Raw genomic sequence first — 16,708 nt, forward strand, 5'->3', positions numbered from 1 at the left:
TTATCATTTCTTCTAAGGAAATGCATAAACAAAACTATTCCCTAACTTATCCCGCAGTTCTTCAAGATGATTGCATTTTAGCAATTAGGTAACTCTTATTAAGAAAAGTATCTTTTATTGTACAATTCTGGCAATACAGAATTTAACCTATTTCGACAGCCAGAGTAAGAAATGTTGCTACCTGAAACTTTACAGCTATGCTTTTTAATAAAATCAGATCTGAGACAAAAGTAAGCAATGTGAATATGAACATTCCATCTAAATATTTTCCAAAGAAAGTACACTCCATTGCCCTGAATATCCAATACACAAATAATAGCATTCCTACAAGGAAAGCTACGGACAAAGTCAGAAACATCTTTGAGTGTCTGATTTAAAACCCTTTTCTCATAGGACAATACTTTTAATTTTGAACCCTTAAGCCAAGCTTCTGCTGAAAGTAGTAGCAAGAGTTACTGAGAGGAATGTAAGTTAATTCTTATAGTTCATACAGCTAAATACTTTAACTATGATAGCTTTCTTCAAAGAGCTTTTTGAAAGCTTTTTATTTAAATTTTTCTATAAACCCAAACTAAATAGAAACACCTTACTAGGGACTCTATTGAACCTATGAACCCATGTTTTCTCATCAAGATGGTATTTAATGGCCATCCCACAAATAATAAACCAAGAAGCTTTGTAGCTCATGTATACTGACTGTTGTTTGTGACCTGAAAGGCACCAAACACAGACATCCAGTCAAATAAAGTTTCAAACCTGAATAAAAGCAGATGTACATTTTGTTGGATCCCATAAAAATTCAACTGCGTTGAGCTGGCTTGGATTTGTCTTGATATCAATGACTCCAACAGACATTGGAATATCTATTAAAATAAGTAGCATATATTTCAGAACAATCATACAGCAAGTAAACACTATAAATAAATTGTAATATATCATCAGCATACACAAGGTAGGATGGAAAAATGTGGGCTTTGGTGGCTTGACCAGTTTCTCAGGACTGATACAGAGAATCTTAGTAGATTCAACATACACAGTGCTCAAGTTTTGGGTGCTTTTTCATTTCCTGAGGTTATGCACCAAAACAATCAAGTTATGCAAGGTACAGAAACCGGGTTGGTACCATTTTCACAGTCTAATAGATGAAGTTACTTCTGTCTGTTCTCCTAATCACTGCAACACTTAGCAATCAAAATTACAAAGATTATTAAATCTGTACAGCTGCAGAGTTGCTATTTTACTTTTATAGCACTTAAAAGTTTGAAAAGAATGTGGAAGTGGTTAGAACGTTTATATTCAAAACACACACTGTGACAAAGCAGCATCCAGAAATCTGGTCTGTCCTTTTTCATCAGCCTCAGCTTCAATGTGAACGTGATCAATTTAAATTTGGAAATCGAATTCTATACAGTGGCAACAAAGAGAACCAATTATACCTAAGTCGAGCAGTCTGTCCCCAGGGCGGTTCCACTTCCAACCCTCTAGCTGCTGGTGCTCCGTGTACTGCAACCTTCTGTCATGGAACACAACTCTGATAATGCTCTAACAAAGAAGAAAACAAGACTCTGATGAGCCACAGAGTCACTACATGTTTAGAAACAGCCTAAAGATAAAGTACTAAAACATCCAAAACAGCCACAGTGCCAATAAATGCATATTTACAGCAAAAATTTGGCAAGTATCAGTATCCCAAAATATTCCAGAACACAAAAATAGAATTGAGCAGCAGGAGATACTTGAAAATGTGGTAAAAATGTAAGGGAGAAATACATCTGATTGGATACTCTAAAGGTCACTATGAATTACATACAGTGAACTGAGCAACACTGCCATCACAGTATTAACACTGTGTAGGCAACACCAAATTATTTTAGAAAGCAAATGCCAAAGACTTCATTTATTATGAAATGTGGTGCATATTACTTGATCATTCTTTCACTGGGGATTATGTGAACTTTTGCAGGATATTTTAAAAAATAAAATAGGACATTTCCTTCCTAGTACTTATAAGATATTTACAAAAAACCTATGATTCCACTTAATAGAATTAAAAAGTTCCAAATTTTCTCAACTACTCAACATAAAATATTCATCCAGAACAACTACAACATGACTAACTTTATTCGTCTTGAAGCAATTATCTAACAATACCTATGTTTGTGGGCAGTTTTGGTACTGCTAAATGAATATACATATAAAGCAATTTGTTACACAGAGGCTTGAAAAATACTGTACACACTGACTGTTACCCAACAAATAGAATGTAGACAAGATTTGCATGTTTTTTCCCATTATTCTACAGCCTTCCTTGTATCAGCAGCAGCTAGAAGTGTCCACAAAACCCAAGAACTTTTAAATGGAGTGCCTCTTCAAGATGGATTGCACTTCCTTGGGTTTATTTCAAAGATAATAGTAAGCAAACGTGTGTGCATGTGTGCATGCACATGAACAAAACACACACACAAAGGCACCATTCCCTCTGCACTGCAAACTGACACGTTTGGAACTTGGAAAAATCTGCAGCCACCTTCAGCTTCATGAAACTATTTCTTTGGTAAAATACTGGGATTCCAATATTTCATTGTCCAAAGTGGAAAATTTATTGATGCAGCATTACAATATCTTCCCATGGGAAAACTGACTTCTCTAAACTTTGACACTGCTTTTCCCTATTGTACCCACCAAATGACTCATCACCCACACACAAACCTAGAAAATTACAGAAGAGAGACACCTCAAGGCTAGAAGAAAATAGCACCTAAGGGGGTAAAATAGTCCACATGCTTATTACAGCAAGTTACCATGCCAGGTTGTAAAATGTTTAATTACAGAACTCTCAAATCCCACTTTTATGCTTGTGCTTAACTCTTCCTAAAAGGATCTCTGAACAACCACCCCACAGACAAATAAGAATAAGGCCTAGGACTATACAAGCAAGCCCAAGTTCACAAATTACACAGCCCAAAGCTGGCAGGTAAAGATTCAGCCTTCCACAGGGACACTGTTCTGGTGCATTTATCAGCACCACTTTCAAAATTACTTTAACTGAAGTTTTTCCCTTCTTTCCTAATACCTGAATAAGATTGTTTTGAGAAGTCAATAAAATCAATAATCATCAGGTGCTTAGAAGAAAAATCGAAACCCCTCCATCAGTTCTTTTAATCATCTACTCTAAAGTGGGTGATTTTTCAGTTTGCCTCATTTTCATACTTCATACAGTACCTCAGATCCACACTTTTTAGTAACACTAAAGCACAAAGAGACAAATCTGGAACTGAGGAAAGGGGCTCAGCTGTGGAATAAGCTGTTCAACAAGCAGTAAAATTAGAGATCCATTTTCCTATGGATGTATCTCCAGTATTCCACTGCTGCAAAACCACAGGTTGGCTCCATGTGTTTTCTGCAACACTTCTTAAGAAACACACTCACAATACCCTTACTTCTATGTAAGTGATCCTGTGCTTTCCTCTCACCTCTCCTAATCATTTGAAATGGACAATGTGAGGGCTCAGAAGACAGTGGATACAAAATGTACAGACACTGGATAGATTGATCTACAAAATCTACAGACAACTATCTTCAGCTTTGCATAAATACTTAGGTCTTCAGTGCACACAAGTGTGCATTGGGTACTTATATCCATATGCTTTTATTTGTAAACATCACTGGTCCACATATTCTGACCAATACCTAGCGACAGCAGAAAAAAAATCTATAAAATACACAATCTCTGGTTCGTTAGAAACACTATCTAGTGAACTTAAACTCACCTTCACCAGTTTTCCATTGATCTCTGGTATGTCTCCAGCTTTCCGATTATCTAGCATCCGGATCTCATAGGACTGACCTTTAAAGAGAAAAAAAATGCATGGGTAAAAGAGTAAGAGCAAAAGGCTATTTTAGTGCATTTAGATTAGCTTTTGGTTCACAGTACACAAGAATACCAGCACCAGAAACCTGAGTTTGAGTGATCCAGATAGCAATGTGCACTTCACAGCATGCAAATTAACAAAATAAAATGACACTTTTTGGTCCCCATAAAACTAGAGATATTTTCGAAGTTCAATTATTTAATTTTGTGTCAAGGGTAAGTCCTTGCTTCTCTATTTTTTTTTCCTGAAAAAAAAAAATTTCAAGGCTGAATTCCTTTCTTTTTTAAAACTGCTGAATGGCAACATACTGAGAACCATTAATTGGTCTTCCAAAACATACTCTTGCGGAGTTTTCACAGATTTTCCAAAACATAAATACTGTTCTCCCATGTTTAATTTTGTCCATATACCTGTTGCCCTTGTATGATTTTTATGCTTTGTATGATTTCAGAAACAGACCTTTAAGAGAGAGTTACTGTTTATATCAACAGTATGAGCAAACCTATCTTTCCAGTGAATATGATAACCTGCTGTGCTTCAAAAGAAGAAAAGCCTGTAGCAATTTATCTAATTACAAGGATTTTTTTCCTTCCAGAATGAGCAGCACATATTCATTTGCAAAATCACATTTTCCTAACTAAAACATGATACAAAATAGATCTCAATATCTTCAGTAAGATGAAATGCAGTAATATCATCCCCTAAACACCGTCCTTGAGGCTACCTTTATGGTCCAGCGTATAACACATTTAAGACATTCTGACTTGCCCTACAAGGCAATAACCGTGTGAATGAGCAAATGATTTCCTTATTACCTTTTACTTATCACAGACTGATGTTAGTTTCAGCTATGGACCGTTTCAGGGGGTTTTTTTCTTGAACACAATAAGCACGTTTATGCATATACTCTGTATACATATGTATACATGTACAGGCTTTCTTTACCCAAGCAGCATGTGAACATTGATAGAGTCATTGATGTAAGTTCATATGAAATAGATGTTCACCTAGTGCAGCTGAGTATATATAATTTCTCCTCCTATATTCAACAGGAGGGAACTTTTCCTTTTAGTGTGATTCATTCAATTACCCATGTTATTCTACTCACACAGCTATGACATGAAAGTTCAATTATATTTAATGTCAGCATTTTTTAGATCTAGCAATGTTAATAAACTTTCTCAACTACTTCTTAGCTCTCTCTCAACATTTTTTGGGGGAGTAGGGAGGTGGGTGAAGAAAGAAGTTCTGATTGTTTCTTCAAGAAGTGTGGCTAACCTTTCACAGGTACAAAACAGTATTAAGACAGTAGATTTGATAAAGGTTAAGAACAAAGAATATAAGACTTGAAAATGTAAAAACAGCTCTGGACATTTTCAAGACAGAGGAACAGATACATTCCATTTTGGAGTTTTGGACATGTAGCTGCTCTGAAAGTGTGAAAAGCACTACAGCACTGATTTTTTTCATCCCTACATGACACCTATATATACTACTTTCTCTGCTCTTTCCTGGAGAACAGCCAGAGGAGCAAGGTGACACAGGCTATGGACAGTAACTGCCCCCTGCTTTACACTGTATCTGTGGTAGCTTCATTCACAAAAAATTCCCAGACTGTTCAAGTTTGGAAGGGGCATCTGGAGGTCATTTTGGGCAAACCCCCTGCTCAAGGCAAGGGCATCTACAGCAAATTGCCCAGCACTAAGCCTGGCTGGTTGTGAGTATCTCAAAGGATGCTCATCCAGACCATACTTCATAAGCTTCTCTGTAAAGATCTCATGGGAGAAACCAGCAAAAGCCTTACTGAAAGAATCACTTGTAAACAATACCTACTACACTATCCTTGATGAAATGAGCCACCCAGTTCATCATGATGTTTATAAAACCAGTCAAGTGTGATACCCCCTTGGGAAATCTGTGCTGACTATTCCTGATGATCTTGTCCTTTATGTACCAGGAAATGTTACCAGGAAACACTGCTCCACCACCTTCCCAGGAAGCCTCTACTTGCCTGGCTCCTCTTTTTTGAAGATGAGAGCTATATTAGCTTTCATTTAGTCTCTAGCACCTCTCCTAGTCACCAAGATCATTAAAAGACTATCAAGGGTGGCCTCACAGTGACACAGGCCATTGCCCTCAGCACTTGTGGGTGCATCCCATCAGGAACCACAGATTTATGTATGTTCAGTTTGCTGAAGTATTCCCTAACCTGTTCTTCTTCCAATAAGGGTACATATTCTTTGCTTCAGACTTTCCCCTCATCTCTAAGGCCTGGGACTGCTATTCCAGTGATACCAGAAAAGACTGAGCCCATGAAGGCATTCAGTACTTCAGCCTTTTCTGTGTCCTGTGTCACCATGGACAATGTCCTGTCCAGCACGGGGCCCACTTTCAATTGTCTTTCTCTTGCCATTTACATACTTTCATGAGGCCATCTTGCTTTTGCCATTCCTCACCAGATTCAGTTCCAGCTGGGCTTTGGCTTTTCTGCTTGCATCCCTGCAGGCTTGGACAGTATGTCTGTACTCCTCTCAGGATGCCTGTCCCTGCTTCCACGTTCTGTATGCCTATCTTTTGTATTTGAGTTCCCTTGCTTACCCATGCAAGCCTCCTGCCATTTTTGCCTAACTTCCTGTTCACTGGGATTCGCTGCATTTGAGCTTGGAGAAGTTGATCCTTGAATGTTAACCAGCTATCTTGGGACCCTCTTCCCTCCAGAGCTTTGTCCCATGGGACTCTACTCTGCTGAAGTTCAAAGATGTGATCTTGGTCTTCTGCCTTGCTTCTTCCTCTCAGGATCATGAAGTCCACCGTCTGGAAGGCAGGCAAGCCTGACTGACCTTGATACTCCCAACTCCAATGAGCCCTTCCCTGTCTCATGAGGTATAGCAGAGCTACCCTCTATCACTTGGGTCAGGAAGCTGCCATCAGCACTTTCCAGTAACCTCCTGGTTGCTCATTCCCTGCTGCACAGTCCCTGCAGGAGATACTGGAATGCTTGAGGTCCTTCTACATGGATCACTGCCTGTGATTGTGAGGCTACTGCCAGCTCTTCAAAAGCATCTCATCTACTTGTTCTTCCTGGGCAGGTGGCCTACAGCAGACAAACACTACAATGATAGTGGTAGTATAATTATGTCATTCATATGACATCATCCATCCATAATCCTTACCCATAAGCTCTCAAATGGAACATCACCAGGCAGAGCCCCAGACATTCCAGCTGTTCTCCCACATAATGCTTAACCTCCCCTCCCTTATCCTCTTGCTCTGGCTTTCCTTAAGAGCCAATAACATGTAACATGCTCTGTAACATGGCACTTTGCAAACCATCCCATCAAGTCTCTGATTCCAAGATCACACAGATGTCTTAATTCCTCACGCTTACTTCCTATGCCGCTTCCTATGCACTATTGGTGTGTGTGCACTTCAGAGGCACCTCACCATGCTGCCTTACCACAAAGGCTTTGGTGTTTCCTTGGAATGATGCTCTACAGGCACTTACTTGCTCACATCCAAATGCTGGAGATGACCCTGTTTAAGCCTCCTTTTATTGATGCTGTGCTCCCTTTCATGCTCTTTGCTTATCAACCATGGCCATCACTCCCTCACAGTGCTGCTGCCAGCCACTCTCTCCTTCCCTCACTGTTCCTACTTCAAAGCCCTCTTCACCAGGTCAGCCACAAGCTGGCAAAGGTACCTTCACTGCCCTTCCCAGGCTGGATCCCATCTCTCCCAAGCAGTTCTTTGCATTCACAGAACGTCAAGCTTTGCTGCACTGTGGAAACCAACCTAAAGGATGCTTCCCTTTTAAAAGCAATTCTTTTCCATACCACTTCAGCTATTCCACATACATCTAGCTGAATAGCAGCCAGCTCAAAACACGGTCCCACAACTCTAATGTGTTTTCAATGGACCCATTTAACAGGTTTCACAGGCAGAACCCTGCAAACCCCTCAACAACCAACCCTGATCGCTCCAAGATCTGAATTTCTAGAATCAGCTTCAGCTGAACATCTAATCATGTTAAATATTCCACTAGTTCATACAATATCTCAAGCTAGAAGGAAAGCACAGGAACTGAGTACAACATCCTGCTCCTTGTAGGACTACCAAAACCGCAATCTCATGACTAGAACATCAGCCAGATGCTCCCTGAACCCCGAGTGACACTCTTAGCTATACTAATTAAAATACTTACTGACAGAGGGTAAAGTCAGGGCTTGTTTAAGTATTGCCTTAGGAAATGTCACCACAGCTTAACAGACAGGGCAAATGTTCCCACTGTTTCTGATATTCCCAAGCAGGAAACTAAAGCAATTGCTGGCAAAATTCAAAGGGTACTTCCTCTTGAAAATTATTTAAGGCAAGACACCGCCTGAAACCGGGGCCAAACCTGAAACCAGATATCTGAATAACCAGGATGTAAATTACTCTTTTGCTAGAGGACTCAATATAACTCATTACACAAACGTACCTATCAGCACAACTCAGTGTTGCAGACTGATCCTAATTTTAAGCTGCCTTCAGTATGAAAGAAATCATGTCTCACAATCTTTTTTACGTATCACAGAATCTGCTGAGTTGGAAGGCACTCACAAGGATCAAGTCCAGCTCCTGGCCCTGCACAGGACACCCCTGGAGTCACATCATCTGCCTGAGAGCACTGTCCAAATGTTTTTTGAACTCTGTCAGGCTGGTGCTGTCACCACTTCCCTGGGAGCCTGTTCCAGTGCCCAGCCACCCTCTGGGTGCACACATATACACACACTAAGAGCTCACAGAGAAATTTTAATGAAAAGACCTTAACCTAGGCAATAAATGTACTGTCCTTCTGTCTGAAGTACTAGCACAGAAAGGAGACTGGCAAACTCTGGTTTTATTTAAAGAAAGGGTATACCAATGCCCTCATTTTTCAACATCAGGAAAACTTATCAAGGACATGGAGAATCACCAAAACTTCTTCGGCAATGAAATTTTTATATTAAAAGATATTTTCAAGGACAGATGAAACATTTACAGTCATTTTAGACACTGTCACTTTAAATGCTCTTCTCAGAAGTAAGACAGCAAGCACTTTCCTCCTTCAGCCTCCTGCTTTGTGCTCTGTCTTCAAATTACAGCACAGTCTACTGAGAATTTGAGTCAAAATCCACAAGGGAAAGAAAGCTGAACCAGATACAGGATTAGAGATACTAGGGCATACCTACTTCATTCCCCAGAGGAGGGAAATGAAGAGGTGGGAGGGTATGAAGCCACTGATATGGTCCAAAACAAATGATAAATGATTTTGAGTTCAGAATACTAGCTGACTAAACTTAGGACAGCAGTGTAATTCTCAGAGGTGAGGAAGGTTTTATCATATGGCAATGACTACATTCAGATTATGTTACCCAGCAATCAGTGCTCTTTTTAGAAAAAAAAAAAATTCATGCAAATTAAAATCCAGGAAAAAAGGAAAAAAACCCAGCCTGATTCACATGAAGTATTTATCTAGTTAATTTCTGATAAATGTATACAAACTCCAAAGGTAACTGCACTTGTGATCATGTTCAAACATAATACGGTTCTGGACAGATATGTCTGGCTAATTTGAGAGCAATTACAGGGCTCTCTTTTGTGCACACATCAGGGACTGACATTTTGACATTTATCATGACTTTTGAGGGCTGTTTGTGCATACCTCATGCAAATATCCAGTTCTCTTCTCTTAATCAATCAAATTTAAACAGAAATGCCATTATCAGTCCCAAATTTTCAGCTATTACTACCTGAAACTGGTCTCCTAAAAAGCTCTATTTACTGGGGGGATGAAGAGGGGCAACACACAACAGGGAAAAAAACAACAAAACCAAACTAACAAAGGAAGAAGGACCCCAGCACCACCAGGATCCAAAGGGAAAAGTAACACCATACTATAGCTGTGAGCCTACAAGTTGGACAAAGAAAAACTACTATTAAGGCATCTTTACAACCTCATTTCTGACATGCATTTACTTTGTATATACACACATGTATCAAACATGAAATACCATTCCAGTTTCAGACTTACACCACAAGCTGCATTCACATATGTATACCAACCTTGATTCAAGTATGTGAGAGTTTCATCATATAATTTTACTGCTGGAGATGTTGCAGCACACATAACATACTGGAAAGGTGGATGTTTGGTCTCATTTTCTTGTGGAAGGCTGGAATCTTCCTGTTTGAAAATAGGCAGCGCCAAAACATCACTGAAAAGAAAAAAACCAGATAACTTTGAGACTGTTGGCCCTGTTTTGATTAAAGCTTAAGAAAAAAAGTTATTTCTGACTTAAAAAAATCCACAGTGAAAGACACACAGAATTCTGCTACTCATTTTATTAGTAAAATCTATACGATCAGTATCCAAAAAATTTTCCACCAGAACTTTGGGCTAGGATAGATAAACATTACCATGGGACTTAAGCAGACAAACAGCTGCGCTGATCCTCTGAAAATTTAATCTTTGTTTCCTGTCTCCCTTTAAAAAAATTAAGTTCTCTCAACTTTTCACCTGCCAACACAGCCAAGCCTGCCTAATAAACATGCAAATTAAAGCAAGGTCTTCATTTTCTTCTTTGAAATAATATAATTCCCACAGTAAGATACCTACACTGTGAAAGTATCTCTCTCCTCATTTAGTACCAATATATCTAACCTATTAATTCTGTTGACATTGTCAATCTTCTCTTAGGCTTTAGCACACTGATTAGCTCAAAAATTATTAAGCAGCAGAGTGACAAAACATAAGCTATAAAAAGTTTATGCCAAGTTTCACTTCACTTACCTAAGATTCACAACTATCAGAAAAACTTCGGAAATGCTATGTTTCTAGAGAAAAAAAGAGCAATCCATGTTGTCCACAAGCTGTGGTAAGACAGACAGCTTCACCACAACCAGCAGACACATCTGCTTTCTACAGAAATTAGTAATCTCTATCAGTAATAATCTTCCTTGTATACAGAAATACTTCATAAATTAAACTTCTAAGAGTTTCTTGCACTGAATATTTGTTCATGATGAAATCATCTGCATATCTATGCAACTTTCTTAAAAAATATTTCCAAAGTGAATTAAGATCTCACGTCACCTCACCTGTTTATTTAGTTTTTAACCAATATGTATATTATTTACATCTCCTGCACTGATCACAAACATAGATTAAACACATTTTGTAAAACAATTATAAATGCCTGTATTGCACTGTTTGTACATTGTACCCTAAAATTTTTGAAGACTATGTTTTACTGTTCCTCATTTCTGCAAGAGTCTGCTTTATTTAAAGAGAACTCTATTAATTCCTCTTGAATTCCAGCTCATATCTGAAGAATCAAAAGAGTATATCACAATAAATTCAGAAAATGAAACGACAGCTGATATTTTTGTGTCACGTAAGGTTAGAATGTAAGACTTGATCTAAAGTCTTACAAATGCAGAGTGCAGGTGGGGCACCCCAACTTTTTTTCAGAGCAAATGCCACATTCCATTAGGAATGACCCTACCTGGGCTACCTGGAAGATGTCATATTGAACAAGAAAATATTTATGAAGGGTGAAAAAGTCTAAGAAATTTGTCTATATCCCTTAGAAACTGTACAGTGTCTCTCCCCCAAAACCAGCTAGAATTAAAAAAAAAGGGACCAAAAAAAGATACTCATTCAGCTTCCCTCTCACCACAGGAGATGCTACAAAGACTGATGTAAGCAGGTCAAAGCAGTGCACTGTCCATAAAAGCACTACAAGCCTACTGAACTGTGTCCTAACTACTTCTGATGCCAGCTCCCCAAACTGGAGCCCAGAGAAGATTTAAGTAAATTAGAAAGGAAGATGTGAAATAACCACTTAGGGGAAGTGGACACCCTTAAAACAGTTTACTTGTACAGAGACAAGGATCTGTGAGTAGGACAGCAAAATCCACAGATGGGTGACTGCTCCTTAAGGATCTCTCAGAAGAAACAAGGAGCTGCTTCCAGCCCTGATGTCATCGGGAGGGCCGCAGGAGCAGCCCAACACAAGAGGGAGCGCCGTGACAAGCAGAGGGAAGCGTGGGCCCAGGACAGGACTGCTACAGCAGGAACCCATGCCGGCCACACACTTCGGCAGGCAAAACACACGTGCTTTTATGAGGAGGAACTTGAAAATGGCAAGAACATGGAAACAACGGCAATGTTTAACATACACACACGAGTCAAAGTGCAACAACCAAGGCATGGGAATTATCTCACCAAATAAATTACCTGTAATTCTCGACTAAGTTCTGCAGCACTTGCCTTCACACAAAGAGAAGTCTTATGTATTCATGAAAAATATCTTTAAAGCCTTCATTTTCTACTCACAGTTTGAAGTTAAAAACGTAGCTGGTCTGGCCTAAGAAAGTGTGATGTGGTTAATGAATTAGTTAAGAGACCCAGCACTGGAAGCCTACAAATACATCAATTTAGGCAGCTTTAAAACAGCTTTTGCTGATACCTAAAACGCATAATGACTAACTGCCACTGCAGAAAAAGAAGGAAAAATAAAGACATTCAACTCTACAACCCTACAATTTAGCTGTAAAGAGAGTATAATGTTCATTCTTAAATGCCACCATTCCAAAAAAATACTCCAGAAGACAGCACAAGGCAAATTTTTCTTATAAAACTCTTTTCAGTACTAGCACATTCCAAAGGAAAAGACAAGCCACTGCAATATAAACTCCTTCCTAGAGCACCTTTAAATAAATACCATTTAAATAACACTTTGATTCATTCACTTACAAAGAATGAAATATCGGTGGTTTTTGCATTTCAACATATGCTCTTTCCCCATCTAAAAACAGATTTAATTTGCAACTAAAACAGTTAAGGTATGAGTAAAGTATTTCAAATTAAGACCTGAAGTATCAGTTTAAATAAGGACTAGCTAAATTTCACAGCAACAAGCATTTTCTACAAAATAAAATTCACTGCCACACAGCTGATGAAAATATGCAAAGACTGCTTGCGATGGGAAACAGAATGGGAAACAGGAATTAATACTTTTAATAGTGCTCTTTACTTAAGCTAAAGATGATAAACTGCATATAATATATGCTTGTGTGTCAATCACATTCCCAGAAACTATGGAGAAGCTAAATCAGTCTTTTTACCGCCTCTAATCTTATACTGATTCTAATTTAACACCCAACAAAACAAAACACAAACAAAACCTAAAGAAATCCCACAACCAAACAATACAGAGAACAGACCAGCCTTGTCAGTTCCAGCCTTCTTCCCCTCAGACCCCAGTTACAATTTCTGCCTTTATAATGAGCCAGTGTCCCAGCAGGACAACTGGTCAAATTATCTGCCCACAGTCACTCCCTGGCAGCCTCCATGCTTATGTATACTTATGTAGGCATCCTTCAGTCATTTTCCTACTCACCTGGTGAAATCTTACTTTTGCTAGGCCAGTACGGATTAGAGACAGGGACTTGTAGTGCCAGCTTTGTTTAAGTCATTTCACACAGCAAAGAACCTCTTACCTAAACTGAAGTGCCCACTGGCAGAGCAGTCCATATGGAGAAAAAGCCAAGTGTTACAAAATAGCCACTGTTGAAATTATTTCAGACTATAGGAGAACAGAGCTTGAGAACAGTCTGATTCTGTTCCTTTTTTGCCATTGTTAACTTTTGATCTTGTGAAGTCAAGACTCGTTTAATTCACTTGTCTCATGTAAGTGAACTTTAGAACTACAAGCAAGCTAATGTATGGGTGAGTAGTAATGTTTGGAGGGACAAGTAGCATTTTTTGTTATATTTTTGACATCATTTGAGAAAGCCCATCTACCAGGGCTAACTGTCCTGATGGAAGGAACTCTGAGATCAAGTCTTTGAAACTATTAGCTCTAGTAAAAGTCTTATCTCAGTTCCTCAGCATGTGTTATCTAAAGCATTCAAATGAAAGGCATTCTTTTCTTCCTACAGAGGAGGAAAATTTACCCAGAAAAAACCCCAACAGAAACAGTTTTCATTACACCCCAAATGCAGGCAGTAAACCTATCCTCCAACACAAGTCTGAGCTACTTATGCTCCAGAGGTGCATGCAAGAAATATTACCATACAAAAGCAGGAAGGCTTACAAGAGGAATAAGGTGAATGTTACCACTTGAACTAAAGCATCCAGTGGGATGCATCGCATGTGAGAAGGGGTCCTATGTCATGTAGCCTACATGAGTATAGTACAAAAAGACCAAGAAAAACGTAATTTATCCCCCCATTGTTGTGAAATGTGTTTGTAAGCCTTCAAAATCACCTTCTTTAAAAATTTCAAACCTTCTTTCCACACTTTGCCCAAAGCGTTTTAAAAAAAAACCCTAACGCATACACAGAAAAACCCCATCCCTAATAATAAGAGGGTCAAAAAATAAATTAAGAACTTCCTGTCCTTACAAGAACAGGAACTACTATGTCAACAAAATTCAAACAACTGATGTTCCATCAATCATCTGCTTTATCTGTCTTCTGGATTGTATACTTTTGGGTGTGAGTACCAAAGCATCCCAAGAACACACAGGCCTTTTGAAACTTTAAAGCATGGTTTTTACAAGGACAAATACCTTTAAGAAAAATCCTTCTCAAGCAGTATTTGAATTAAGAGTTATGATCTCAAGGCCAAGCTCTGAACTGTTCAGAGGTGTGAGCAAGCCGTAGGAAAACGTAAGGCAGTGGGAGACCTGGTACTTCCTAACACTTTCCCTATGTCCACAAAATCAAGTTTGATGTGGGGCAAAACCCCTGCAATTAATTTCTGGGAAACAACCTTCTCCTCAGCAGCTGTCCAAGAAGTCCAACACAAACGAGAACCAGGTACAAATGTAATGCTGCTCCTGGGAATCCCACAGACCATCACAGAGAAACTCAGACGGAGAAAGGCTTCAATTTAAGGGAAGTCTGTCACAAAATACAAGAACCCACCCATCAAAGAAGAAAATGCCAGCACCTAAACCTGTGTCCTTCCTACCAAGGAAAAGAAGAACGTTCACCATGACAAATCTATGGTTCCACATCCACTCCTCAGACACAGGGAAACCAGGCAGCCGCTCTAACTTGCAGCAGCTCCAGTACAGACACAGGAGAATGCCTGAAGAGCTAATGAAGGCAGGCCTGCTGCCCTGCTCTCAATCTGGTGTGTCCATCCAACATGAGACGTGACAAGGGAACACAGAAGACAGTTCTGTACTTTGAAGTCTTCTCTTTAAAAATTAAACTGCCCCTGACTTTTTTAATGTATTCACACACTCAATTGGAAGAAAACAACAACAAAAAACCCAAACCCAAGCCAATGTCAACAATCTAGAATATGAGGTCTATCTTTCAATATGTTTTATCTGTAGAGCAAGGAGCCTTAGGTTCATGAATTCACTTTTTCTTTAAATAGCTATTTCCTGACAGGTATTTACATATTTGTGTGCTTGCACAAACAATCAAGCTCCAATTCTAATCAGTACCTGACATTTTATTTTAGAGTCCACATGTGAGTGAAAATTATTTTTTCTACAATGCAATGCCTAAAAAATAGAACAGACCACTACAACAGAAGCTTTATATTGTACTCTGCAGAAAACACTTTGTACATCTAAAAATGAAGAAGAAAAAATCAGGATACCATTAGTATGCATTCCTCTTTCAAAAATCCAATATAACCAGCAGTAGAGTCTCAGAAGAGTGGGAGACATTAGGGGAAGCATAAACAGCAATTTTGTCTGTCATAATGTAACAGCAGCCAAAAACAGGGCTTGAATGAGATATCTCTTTTTTGGATTTGCACAGCAACTATGAAGTTAAGACAGTAACTGTCACAACCCCATCATGTTTATCAGAAGCCAAAAAAGGCTGTCAGGGACACAAAAACTCTTAGAATACTCTCCCTCTCTCCTACGGAAAAGAGAGCTCTAAGACCCTGTTCCCCCAACTCCTGACTGAGCATCTCAGGGTTACTTCAGCCTGAACTGTGCTCGAGAGGTGGTACACAAAGTCCCCTCACCAGCCAAGGCTCTCCACAGCACAGTAAGAAACAAGACTGAAAACTGCATCGGGCTCTCCTTTTCAACGAAGGCAGCAGACAGCAGCATTCTCCAAAGGCACTTAAGTGTTTGGGAGATGCAGCAGAGTCAAATTGCCTTGATTCTCCAAAAATGGAGGATTGTCTGGATGTATTTTCATACAGTCTTTTGTATCTTTTCCGTTTCAGAACCAAAAGTAATTATTTTAATCTAGTTTGATGAACTTCTGGTGTTAACCTAAAAATGTATACTAAAACAGCTACTCCTGAAATAATTATCAAGTTCCCCATGACAGGTTTGAATTGTAGCACTACAAACACCATTGGAACTGCAAGCATTTAAATAAATCCATATACTAAGCTTTCAAATTACACATTTGTAGCTTGGAAAAAAAAATACACAAAATATGTGTAATCATAAATCATAATCATAAATCATTAAGGTACTTGTCTGTCCATTAATGCTCAATTAACCCAATTTATACTCACTCATTAATCAAATAATTCATTGATGAAAAGTGGAATTCTGCTAGAAAGATGACAGGCAGTTCTTTGAAACTTGTCTTTTGACAAGTGAATAGCCTCCATTTTTTTGCAGTTCATAGCAACCATCAGCAGCTCTCAAAAGTACAGAACTATTGTTGGGTTACAAGGGATATTATGAGGGATTCATAAGAAACCATGATAGGTGCCATTTTCGACTGAAATTAATATCAACTCCCTTCAATCAAAACTCACTATCACTAAAGGGTACAATGTTTTTATACAGGTTTTGGTGCACGTGTTATTTGAC

The 16,708-nt window shown here is 38.9% G+C and overlaps 1 protein-coding gene across 5 annotated transcripts in view; it reads right to left on the reverse strand.

The window, feature by feature from the left end:
• The window catches only part of UBP1 (upstream binding protein 1), a 52,199-nt gene that overhangs the window by 16,545 nt on the left and 18,946 nt on the right, over positions 1-16,708 (reverse strand). For all 5 annotated transcript variants that reach the window (XM_063406167.1, XM_063406150.1, XM_063406140.1 and 2 more), the window contains 4 exons: positions 9,957-10,108; positions 3,771-3,847; positions 1,437-1,542; positions 757-863 (listed from right to left, as the gene is read on the reverse strand). In XM_063406167.1, coding sequence (XP_063262237.1) covers positions 757-863; positions 1,437-1,542; positions 3,771-3,847; positions 9,957-10,108 — 442 coding nt within the window. The remainder of the gene's footprint in view (positions 1-756; positions 864-1,436; positions 1,543-3,770; positions 3,848-9,956; positions 10,109-16,708) is intronic.

The sequence above is a fragment of the Prinia subflava genome, chromosome 1, assembly GCF_021018805.1.
Source record: "Prinia subflava isolate CZ2003 ecotype Zambia chromosome 1, Cam_Psub_1.2, whole genome shotgun sequence".
In the NCBI taxonomy this organism is placed as follows: domain Eukaryota; kingdom Metazoa; phylum Chordata; class Aves; order Passeriformes; family Cisticolidae; genus Prinia; species Prinia subflava.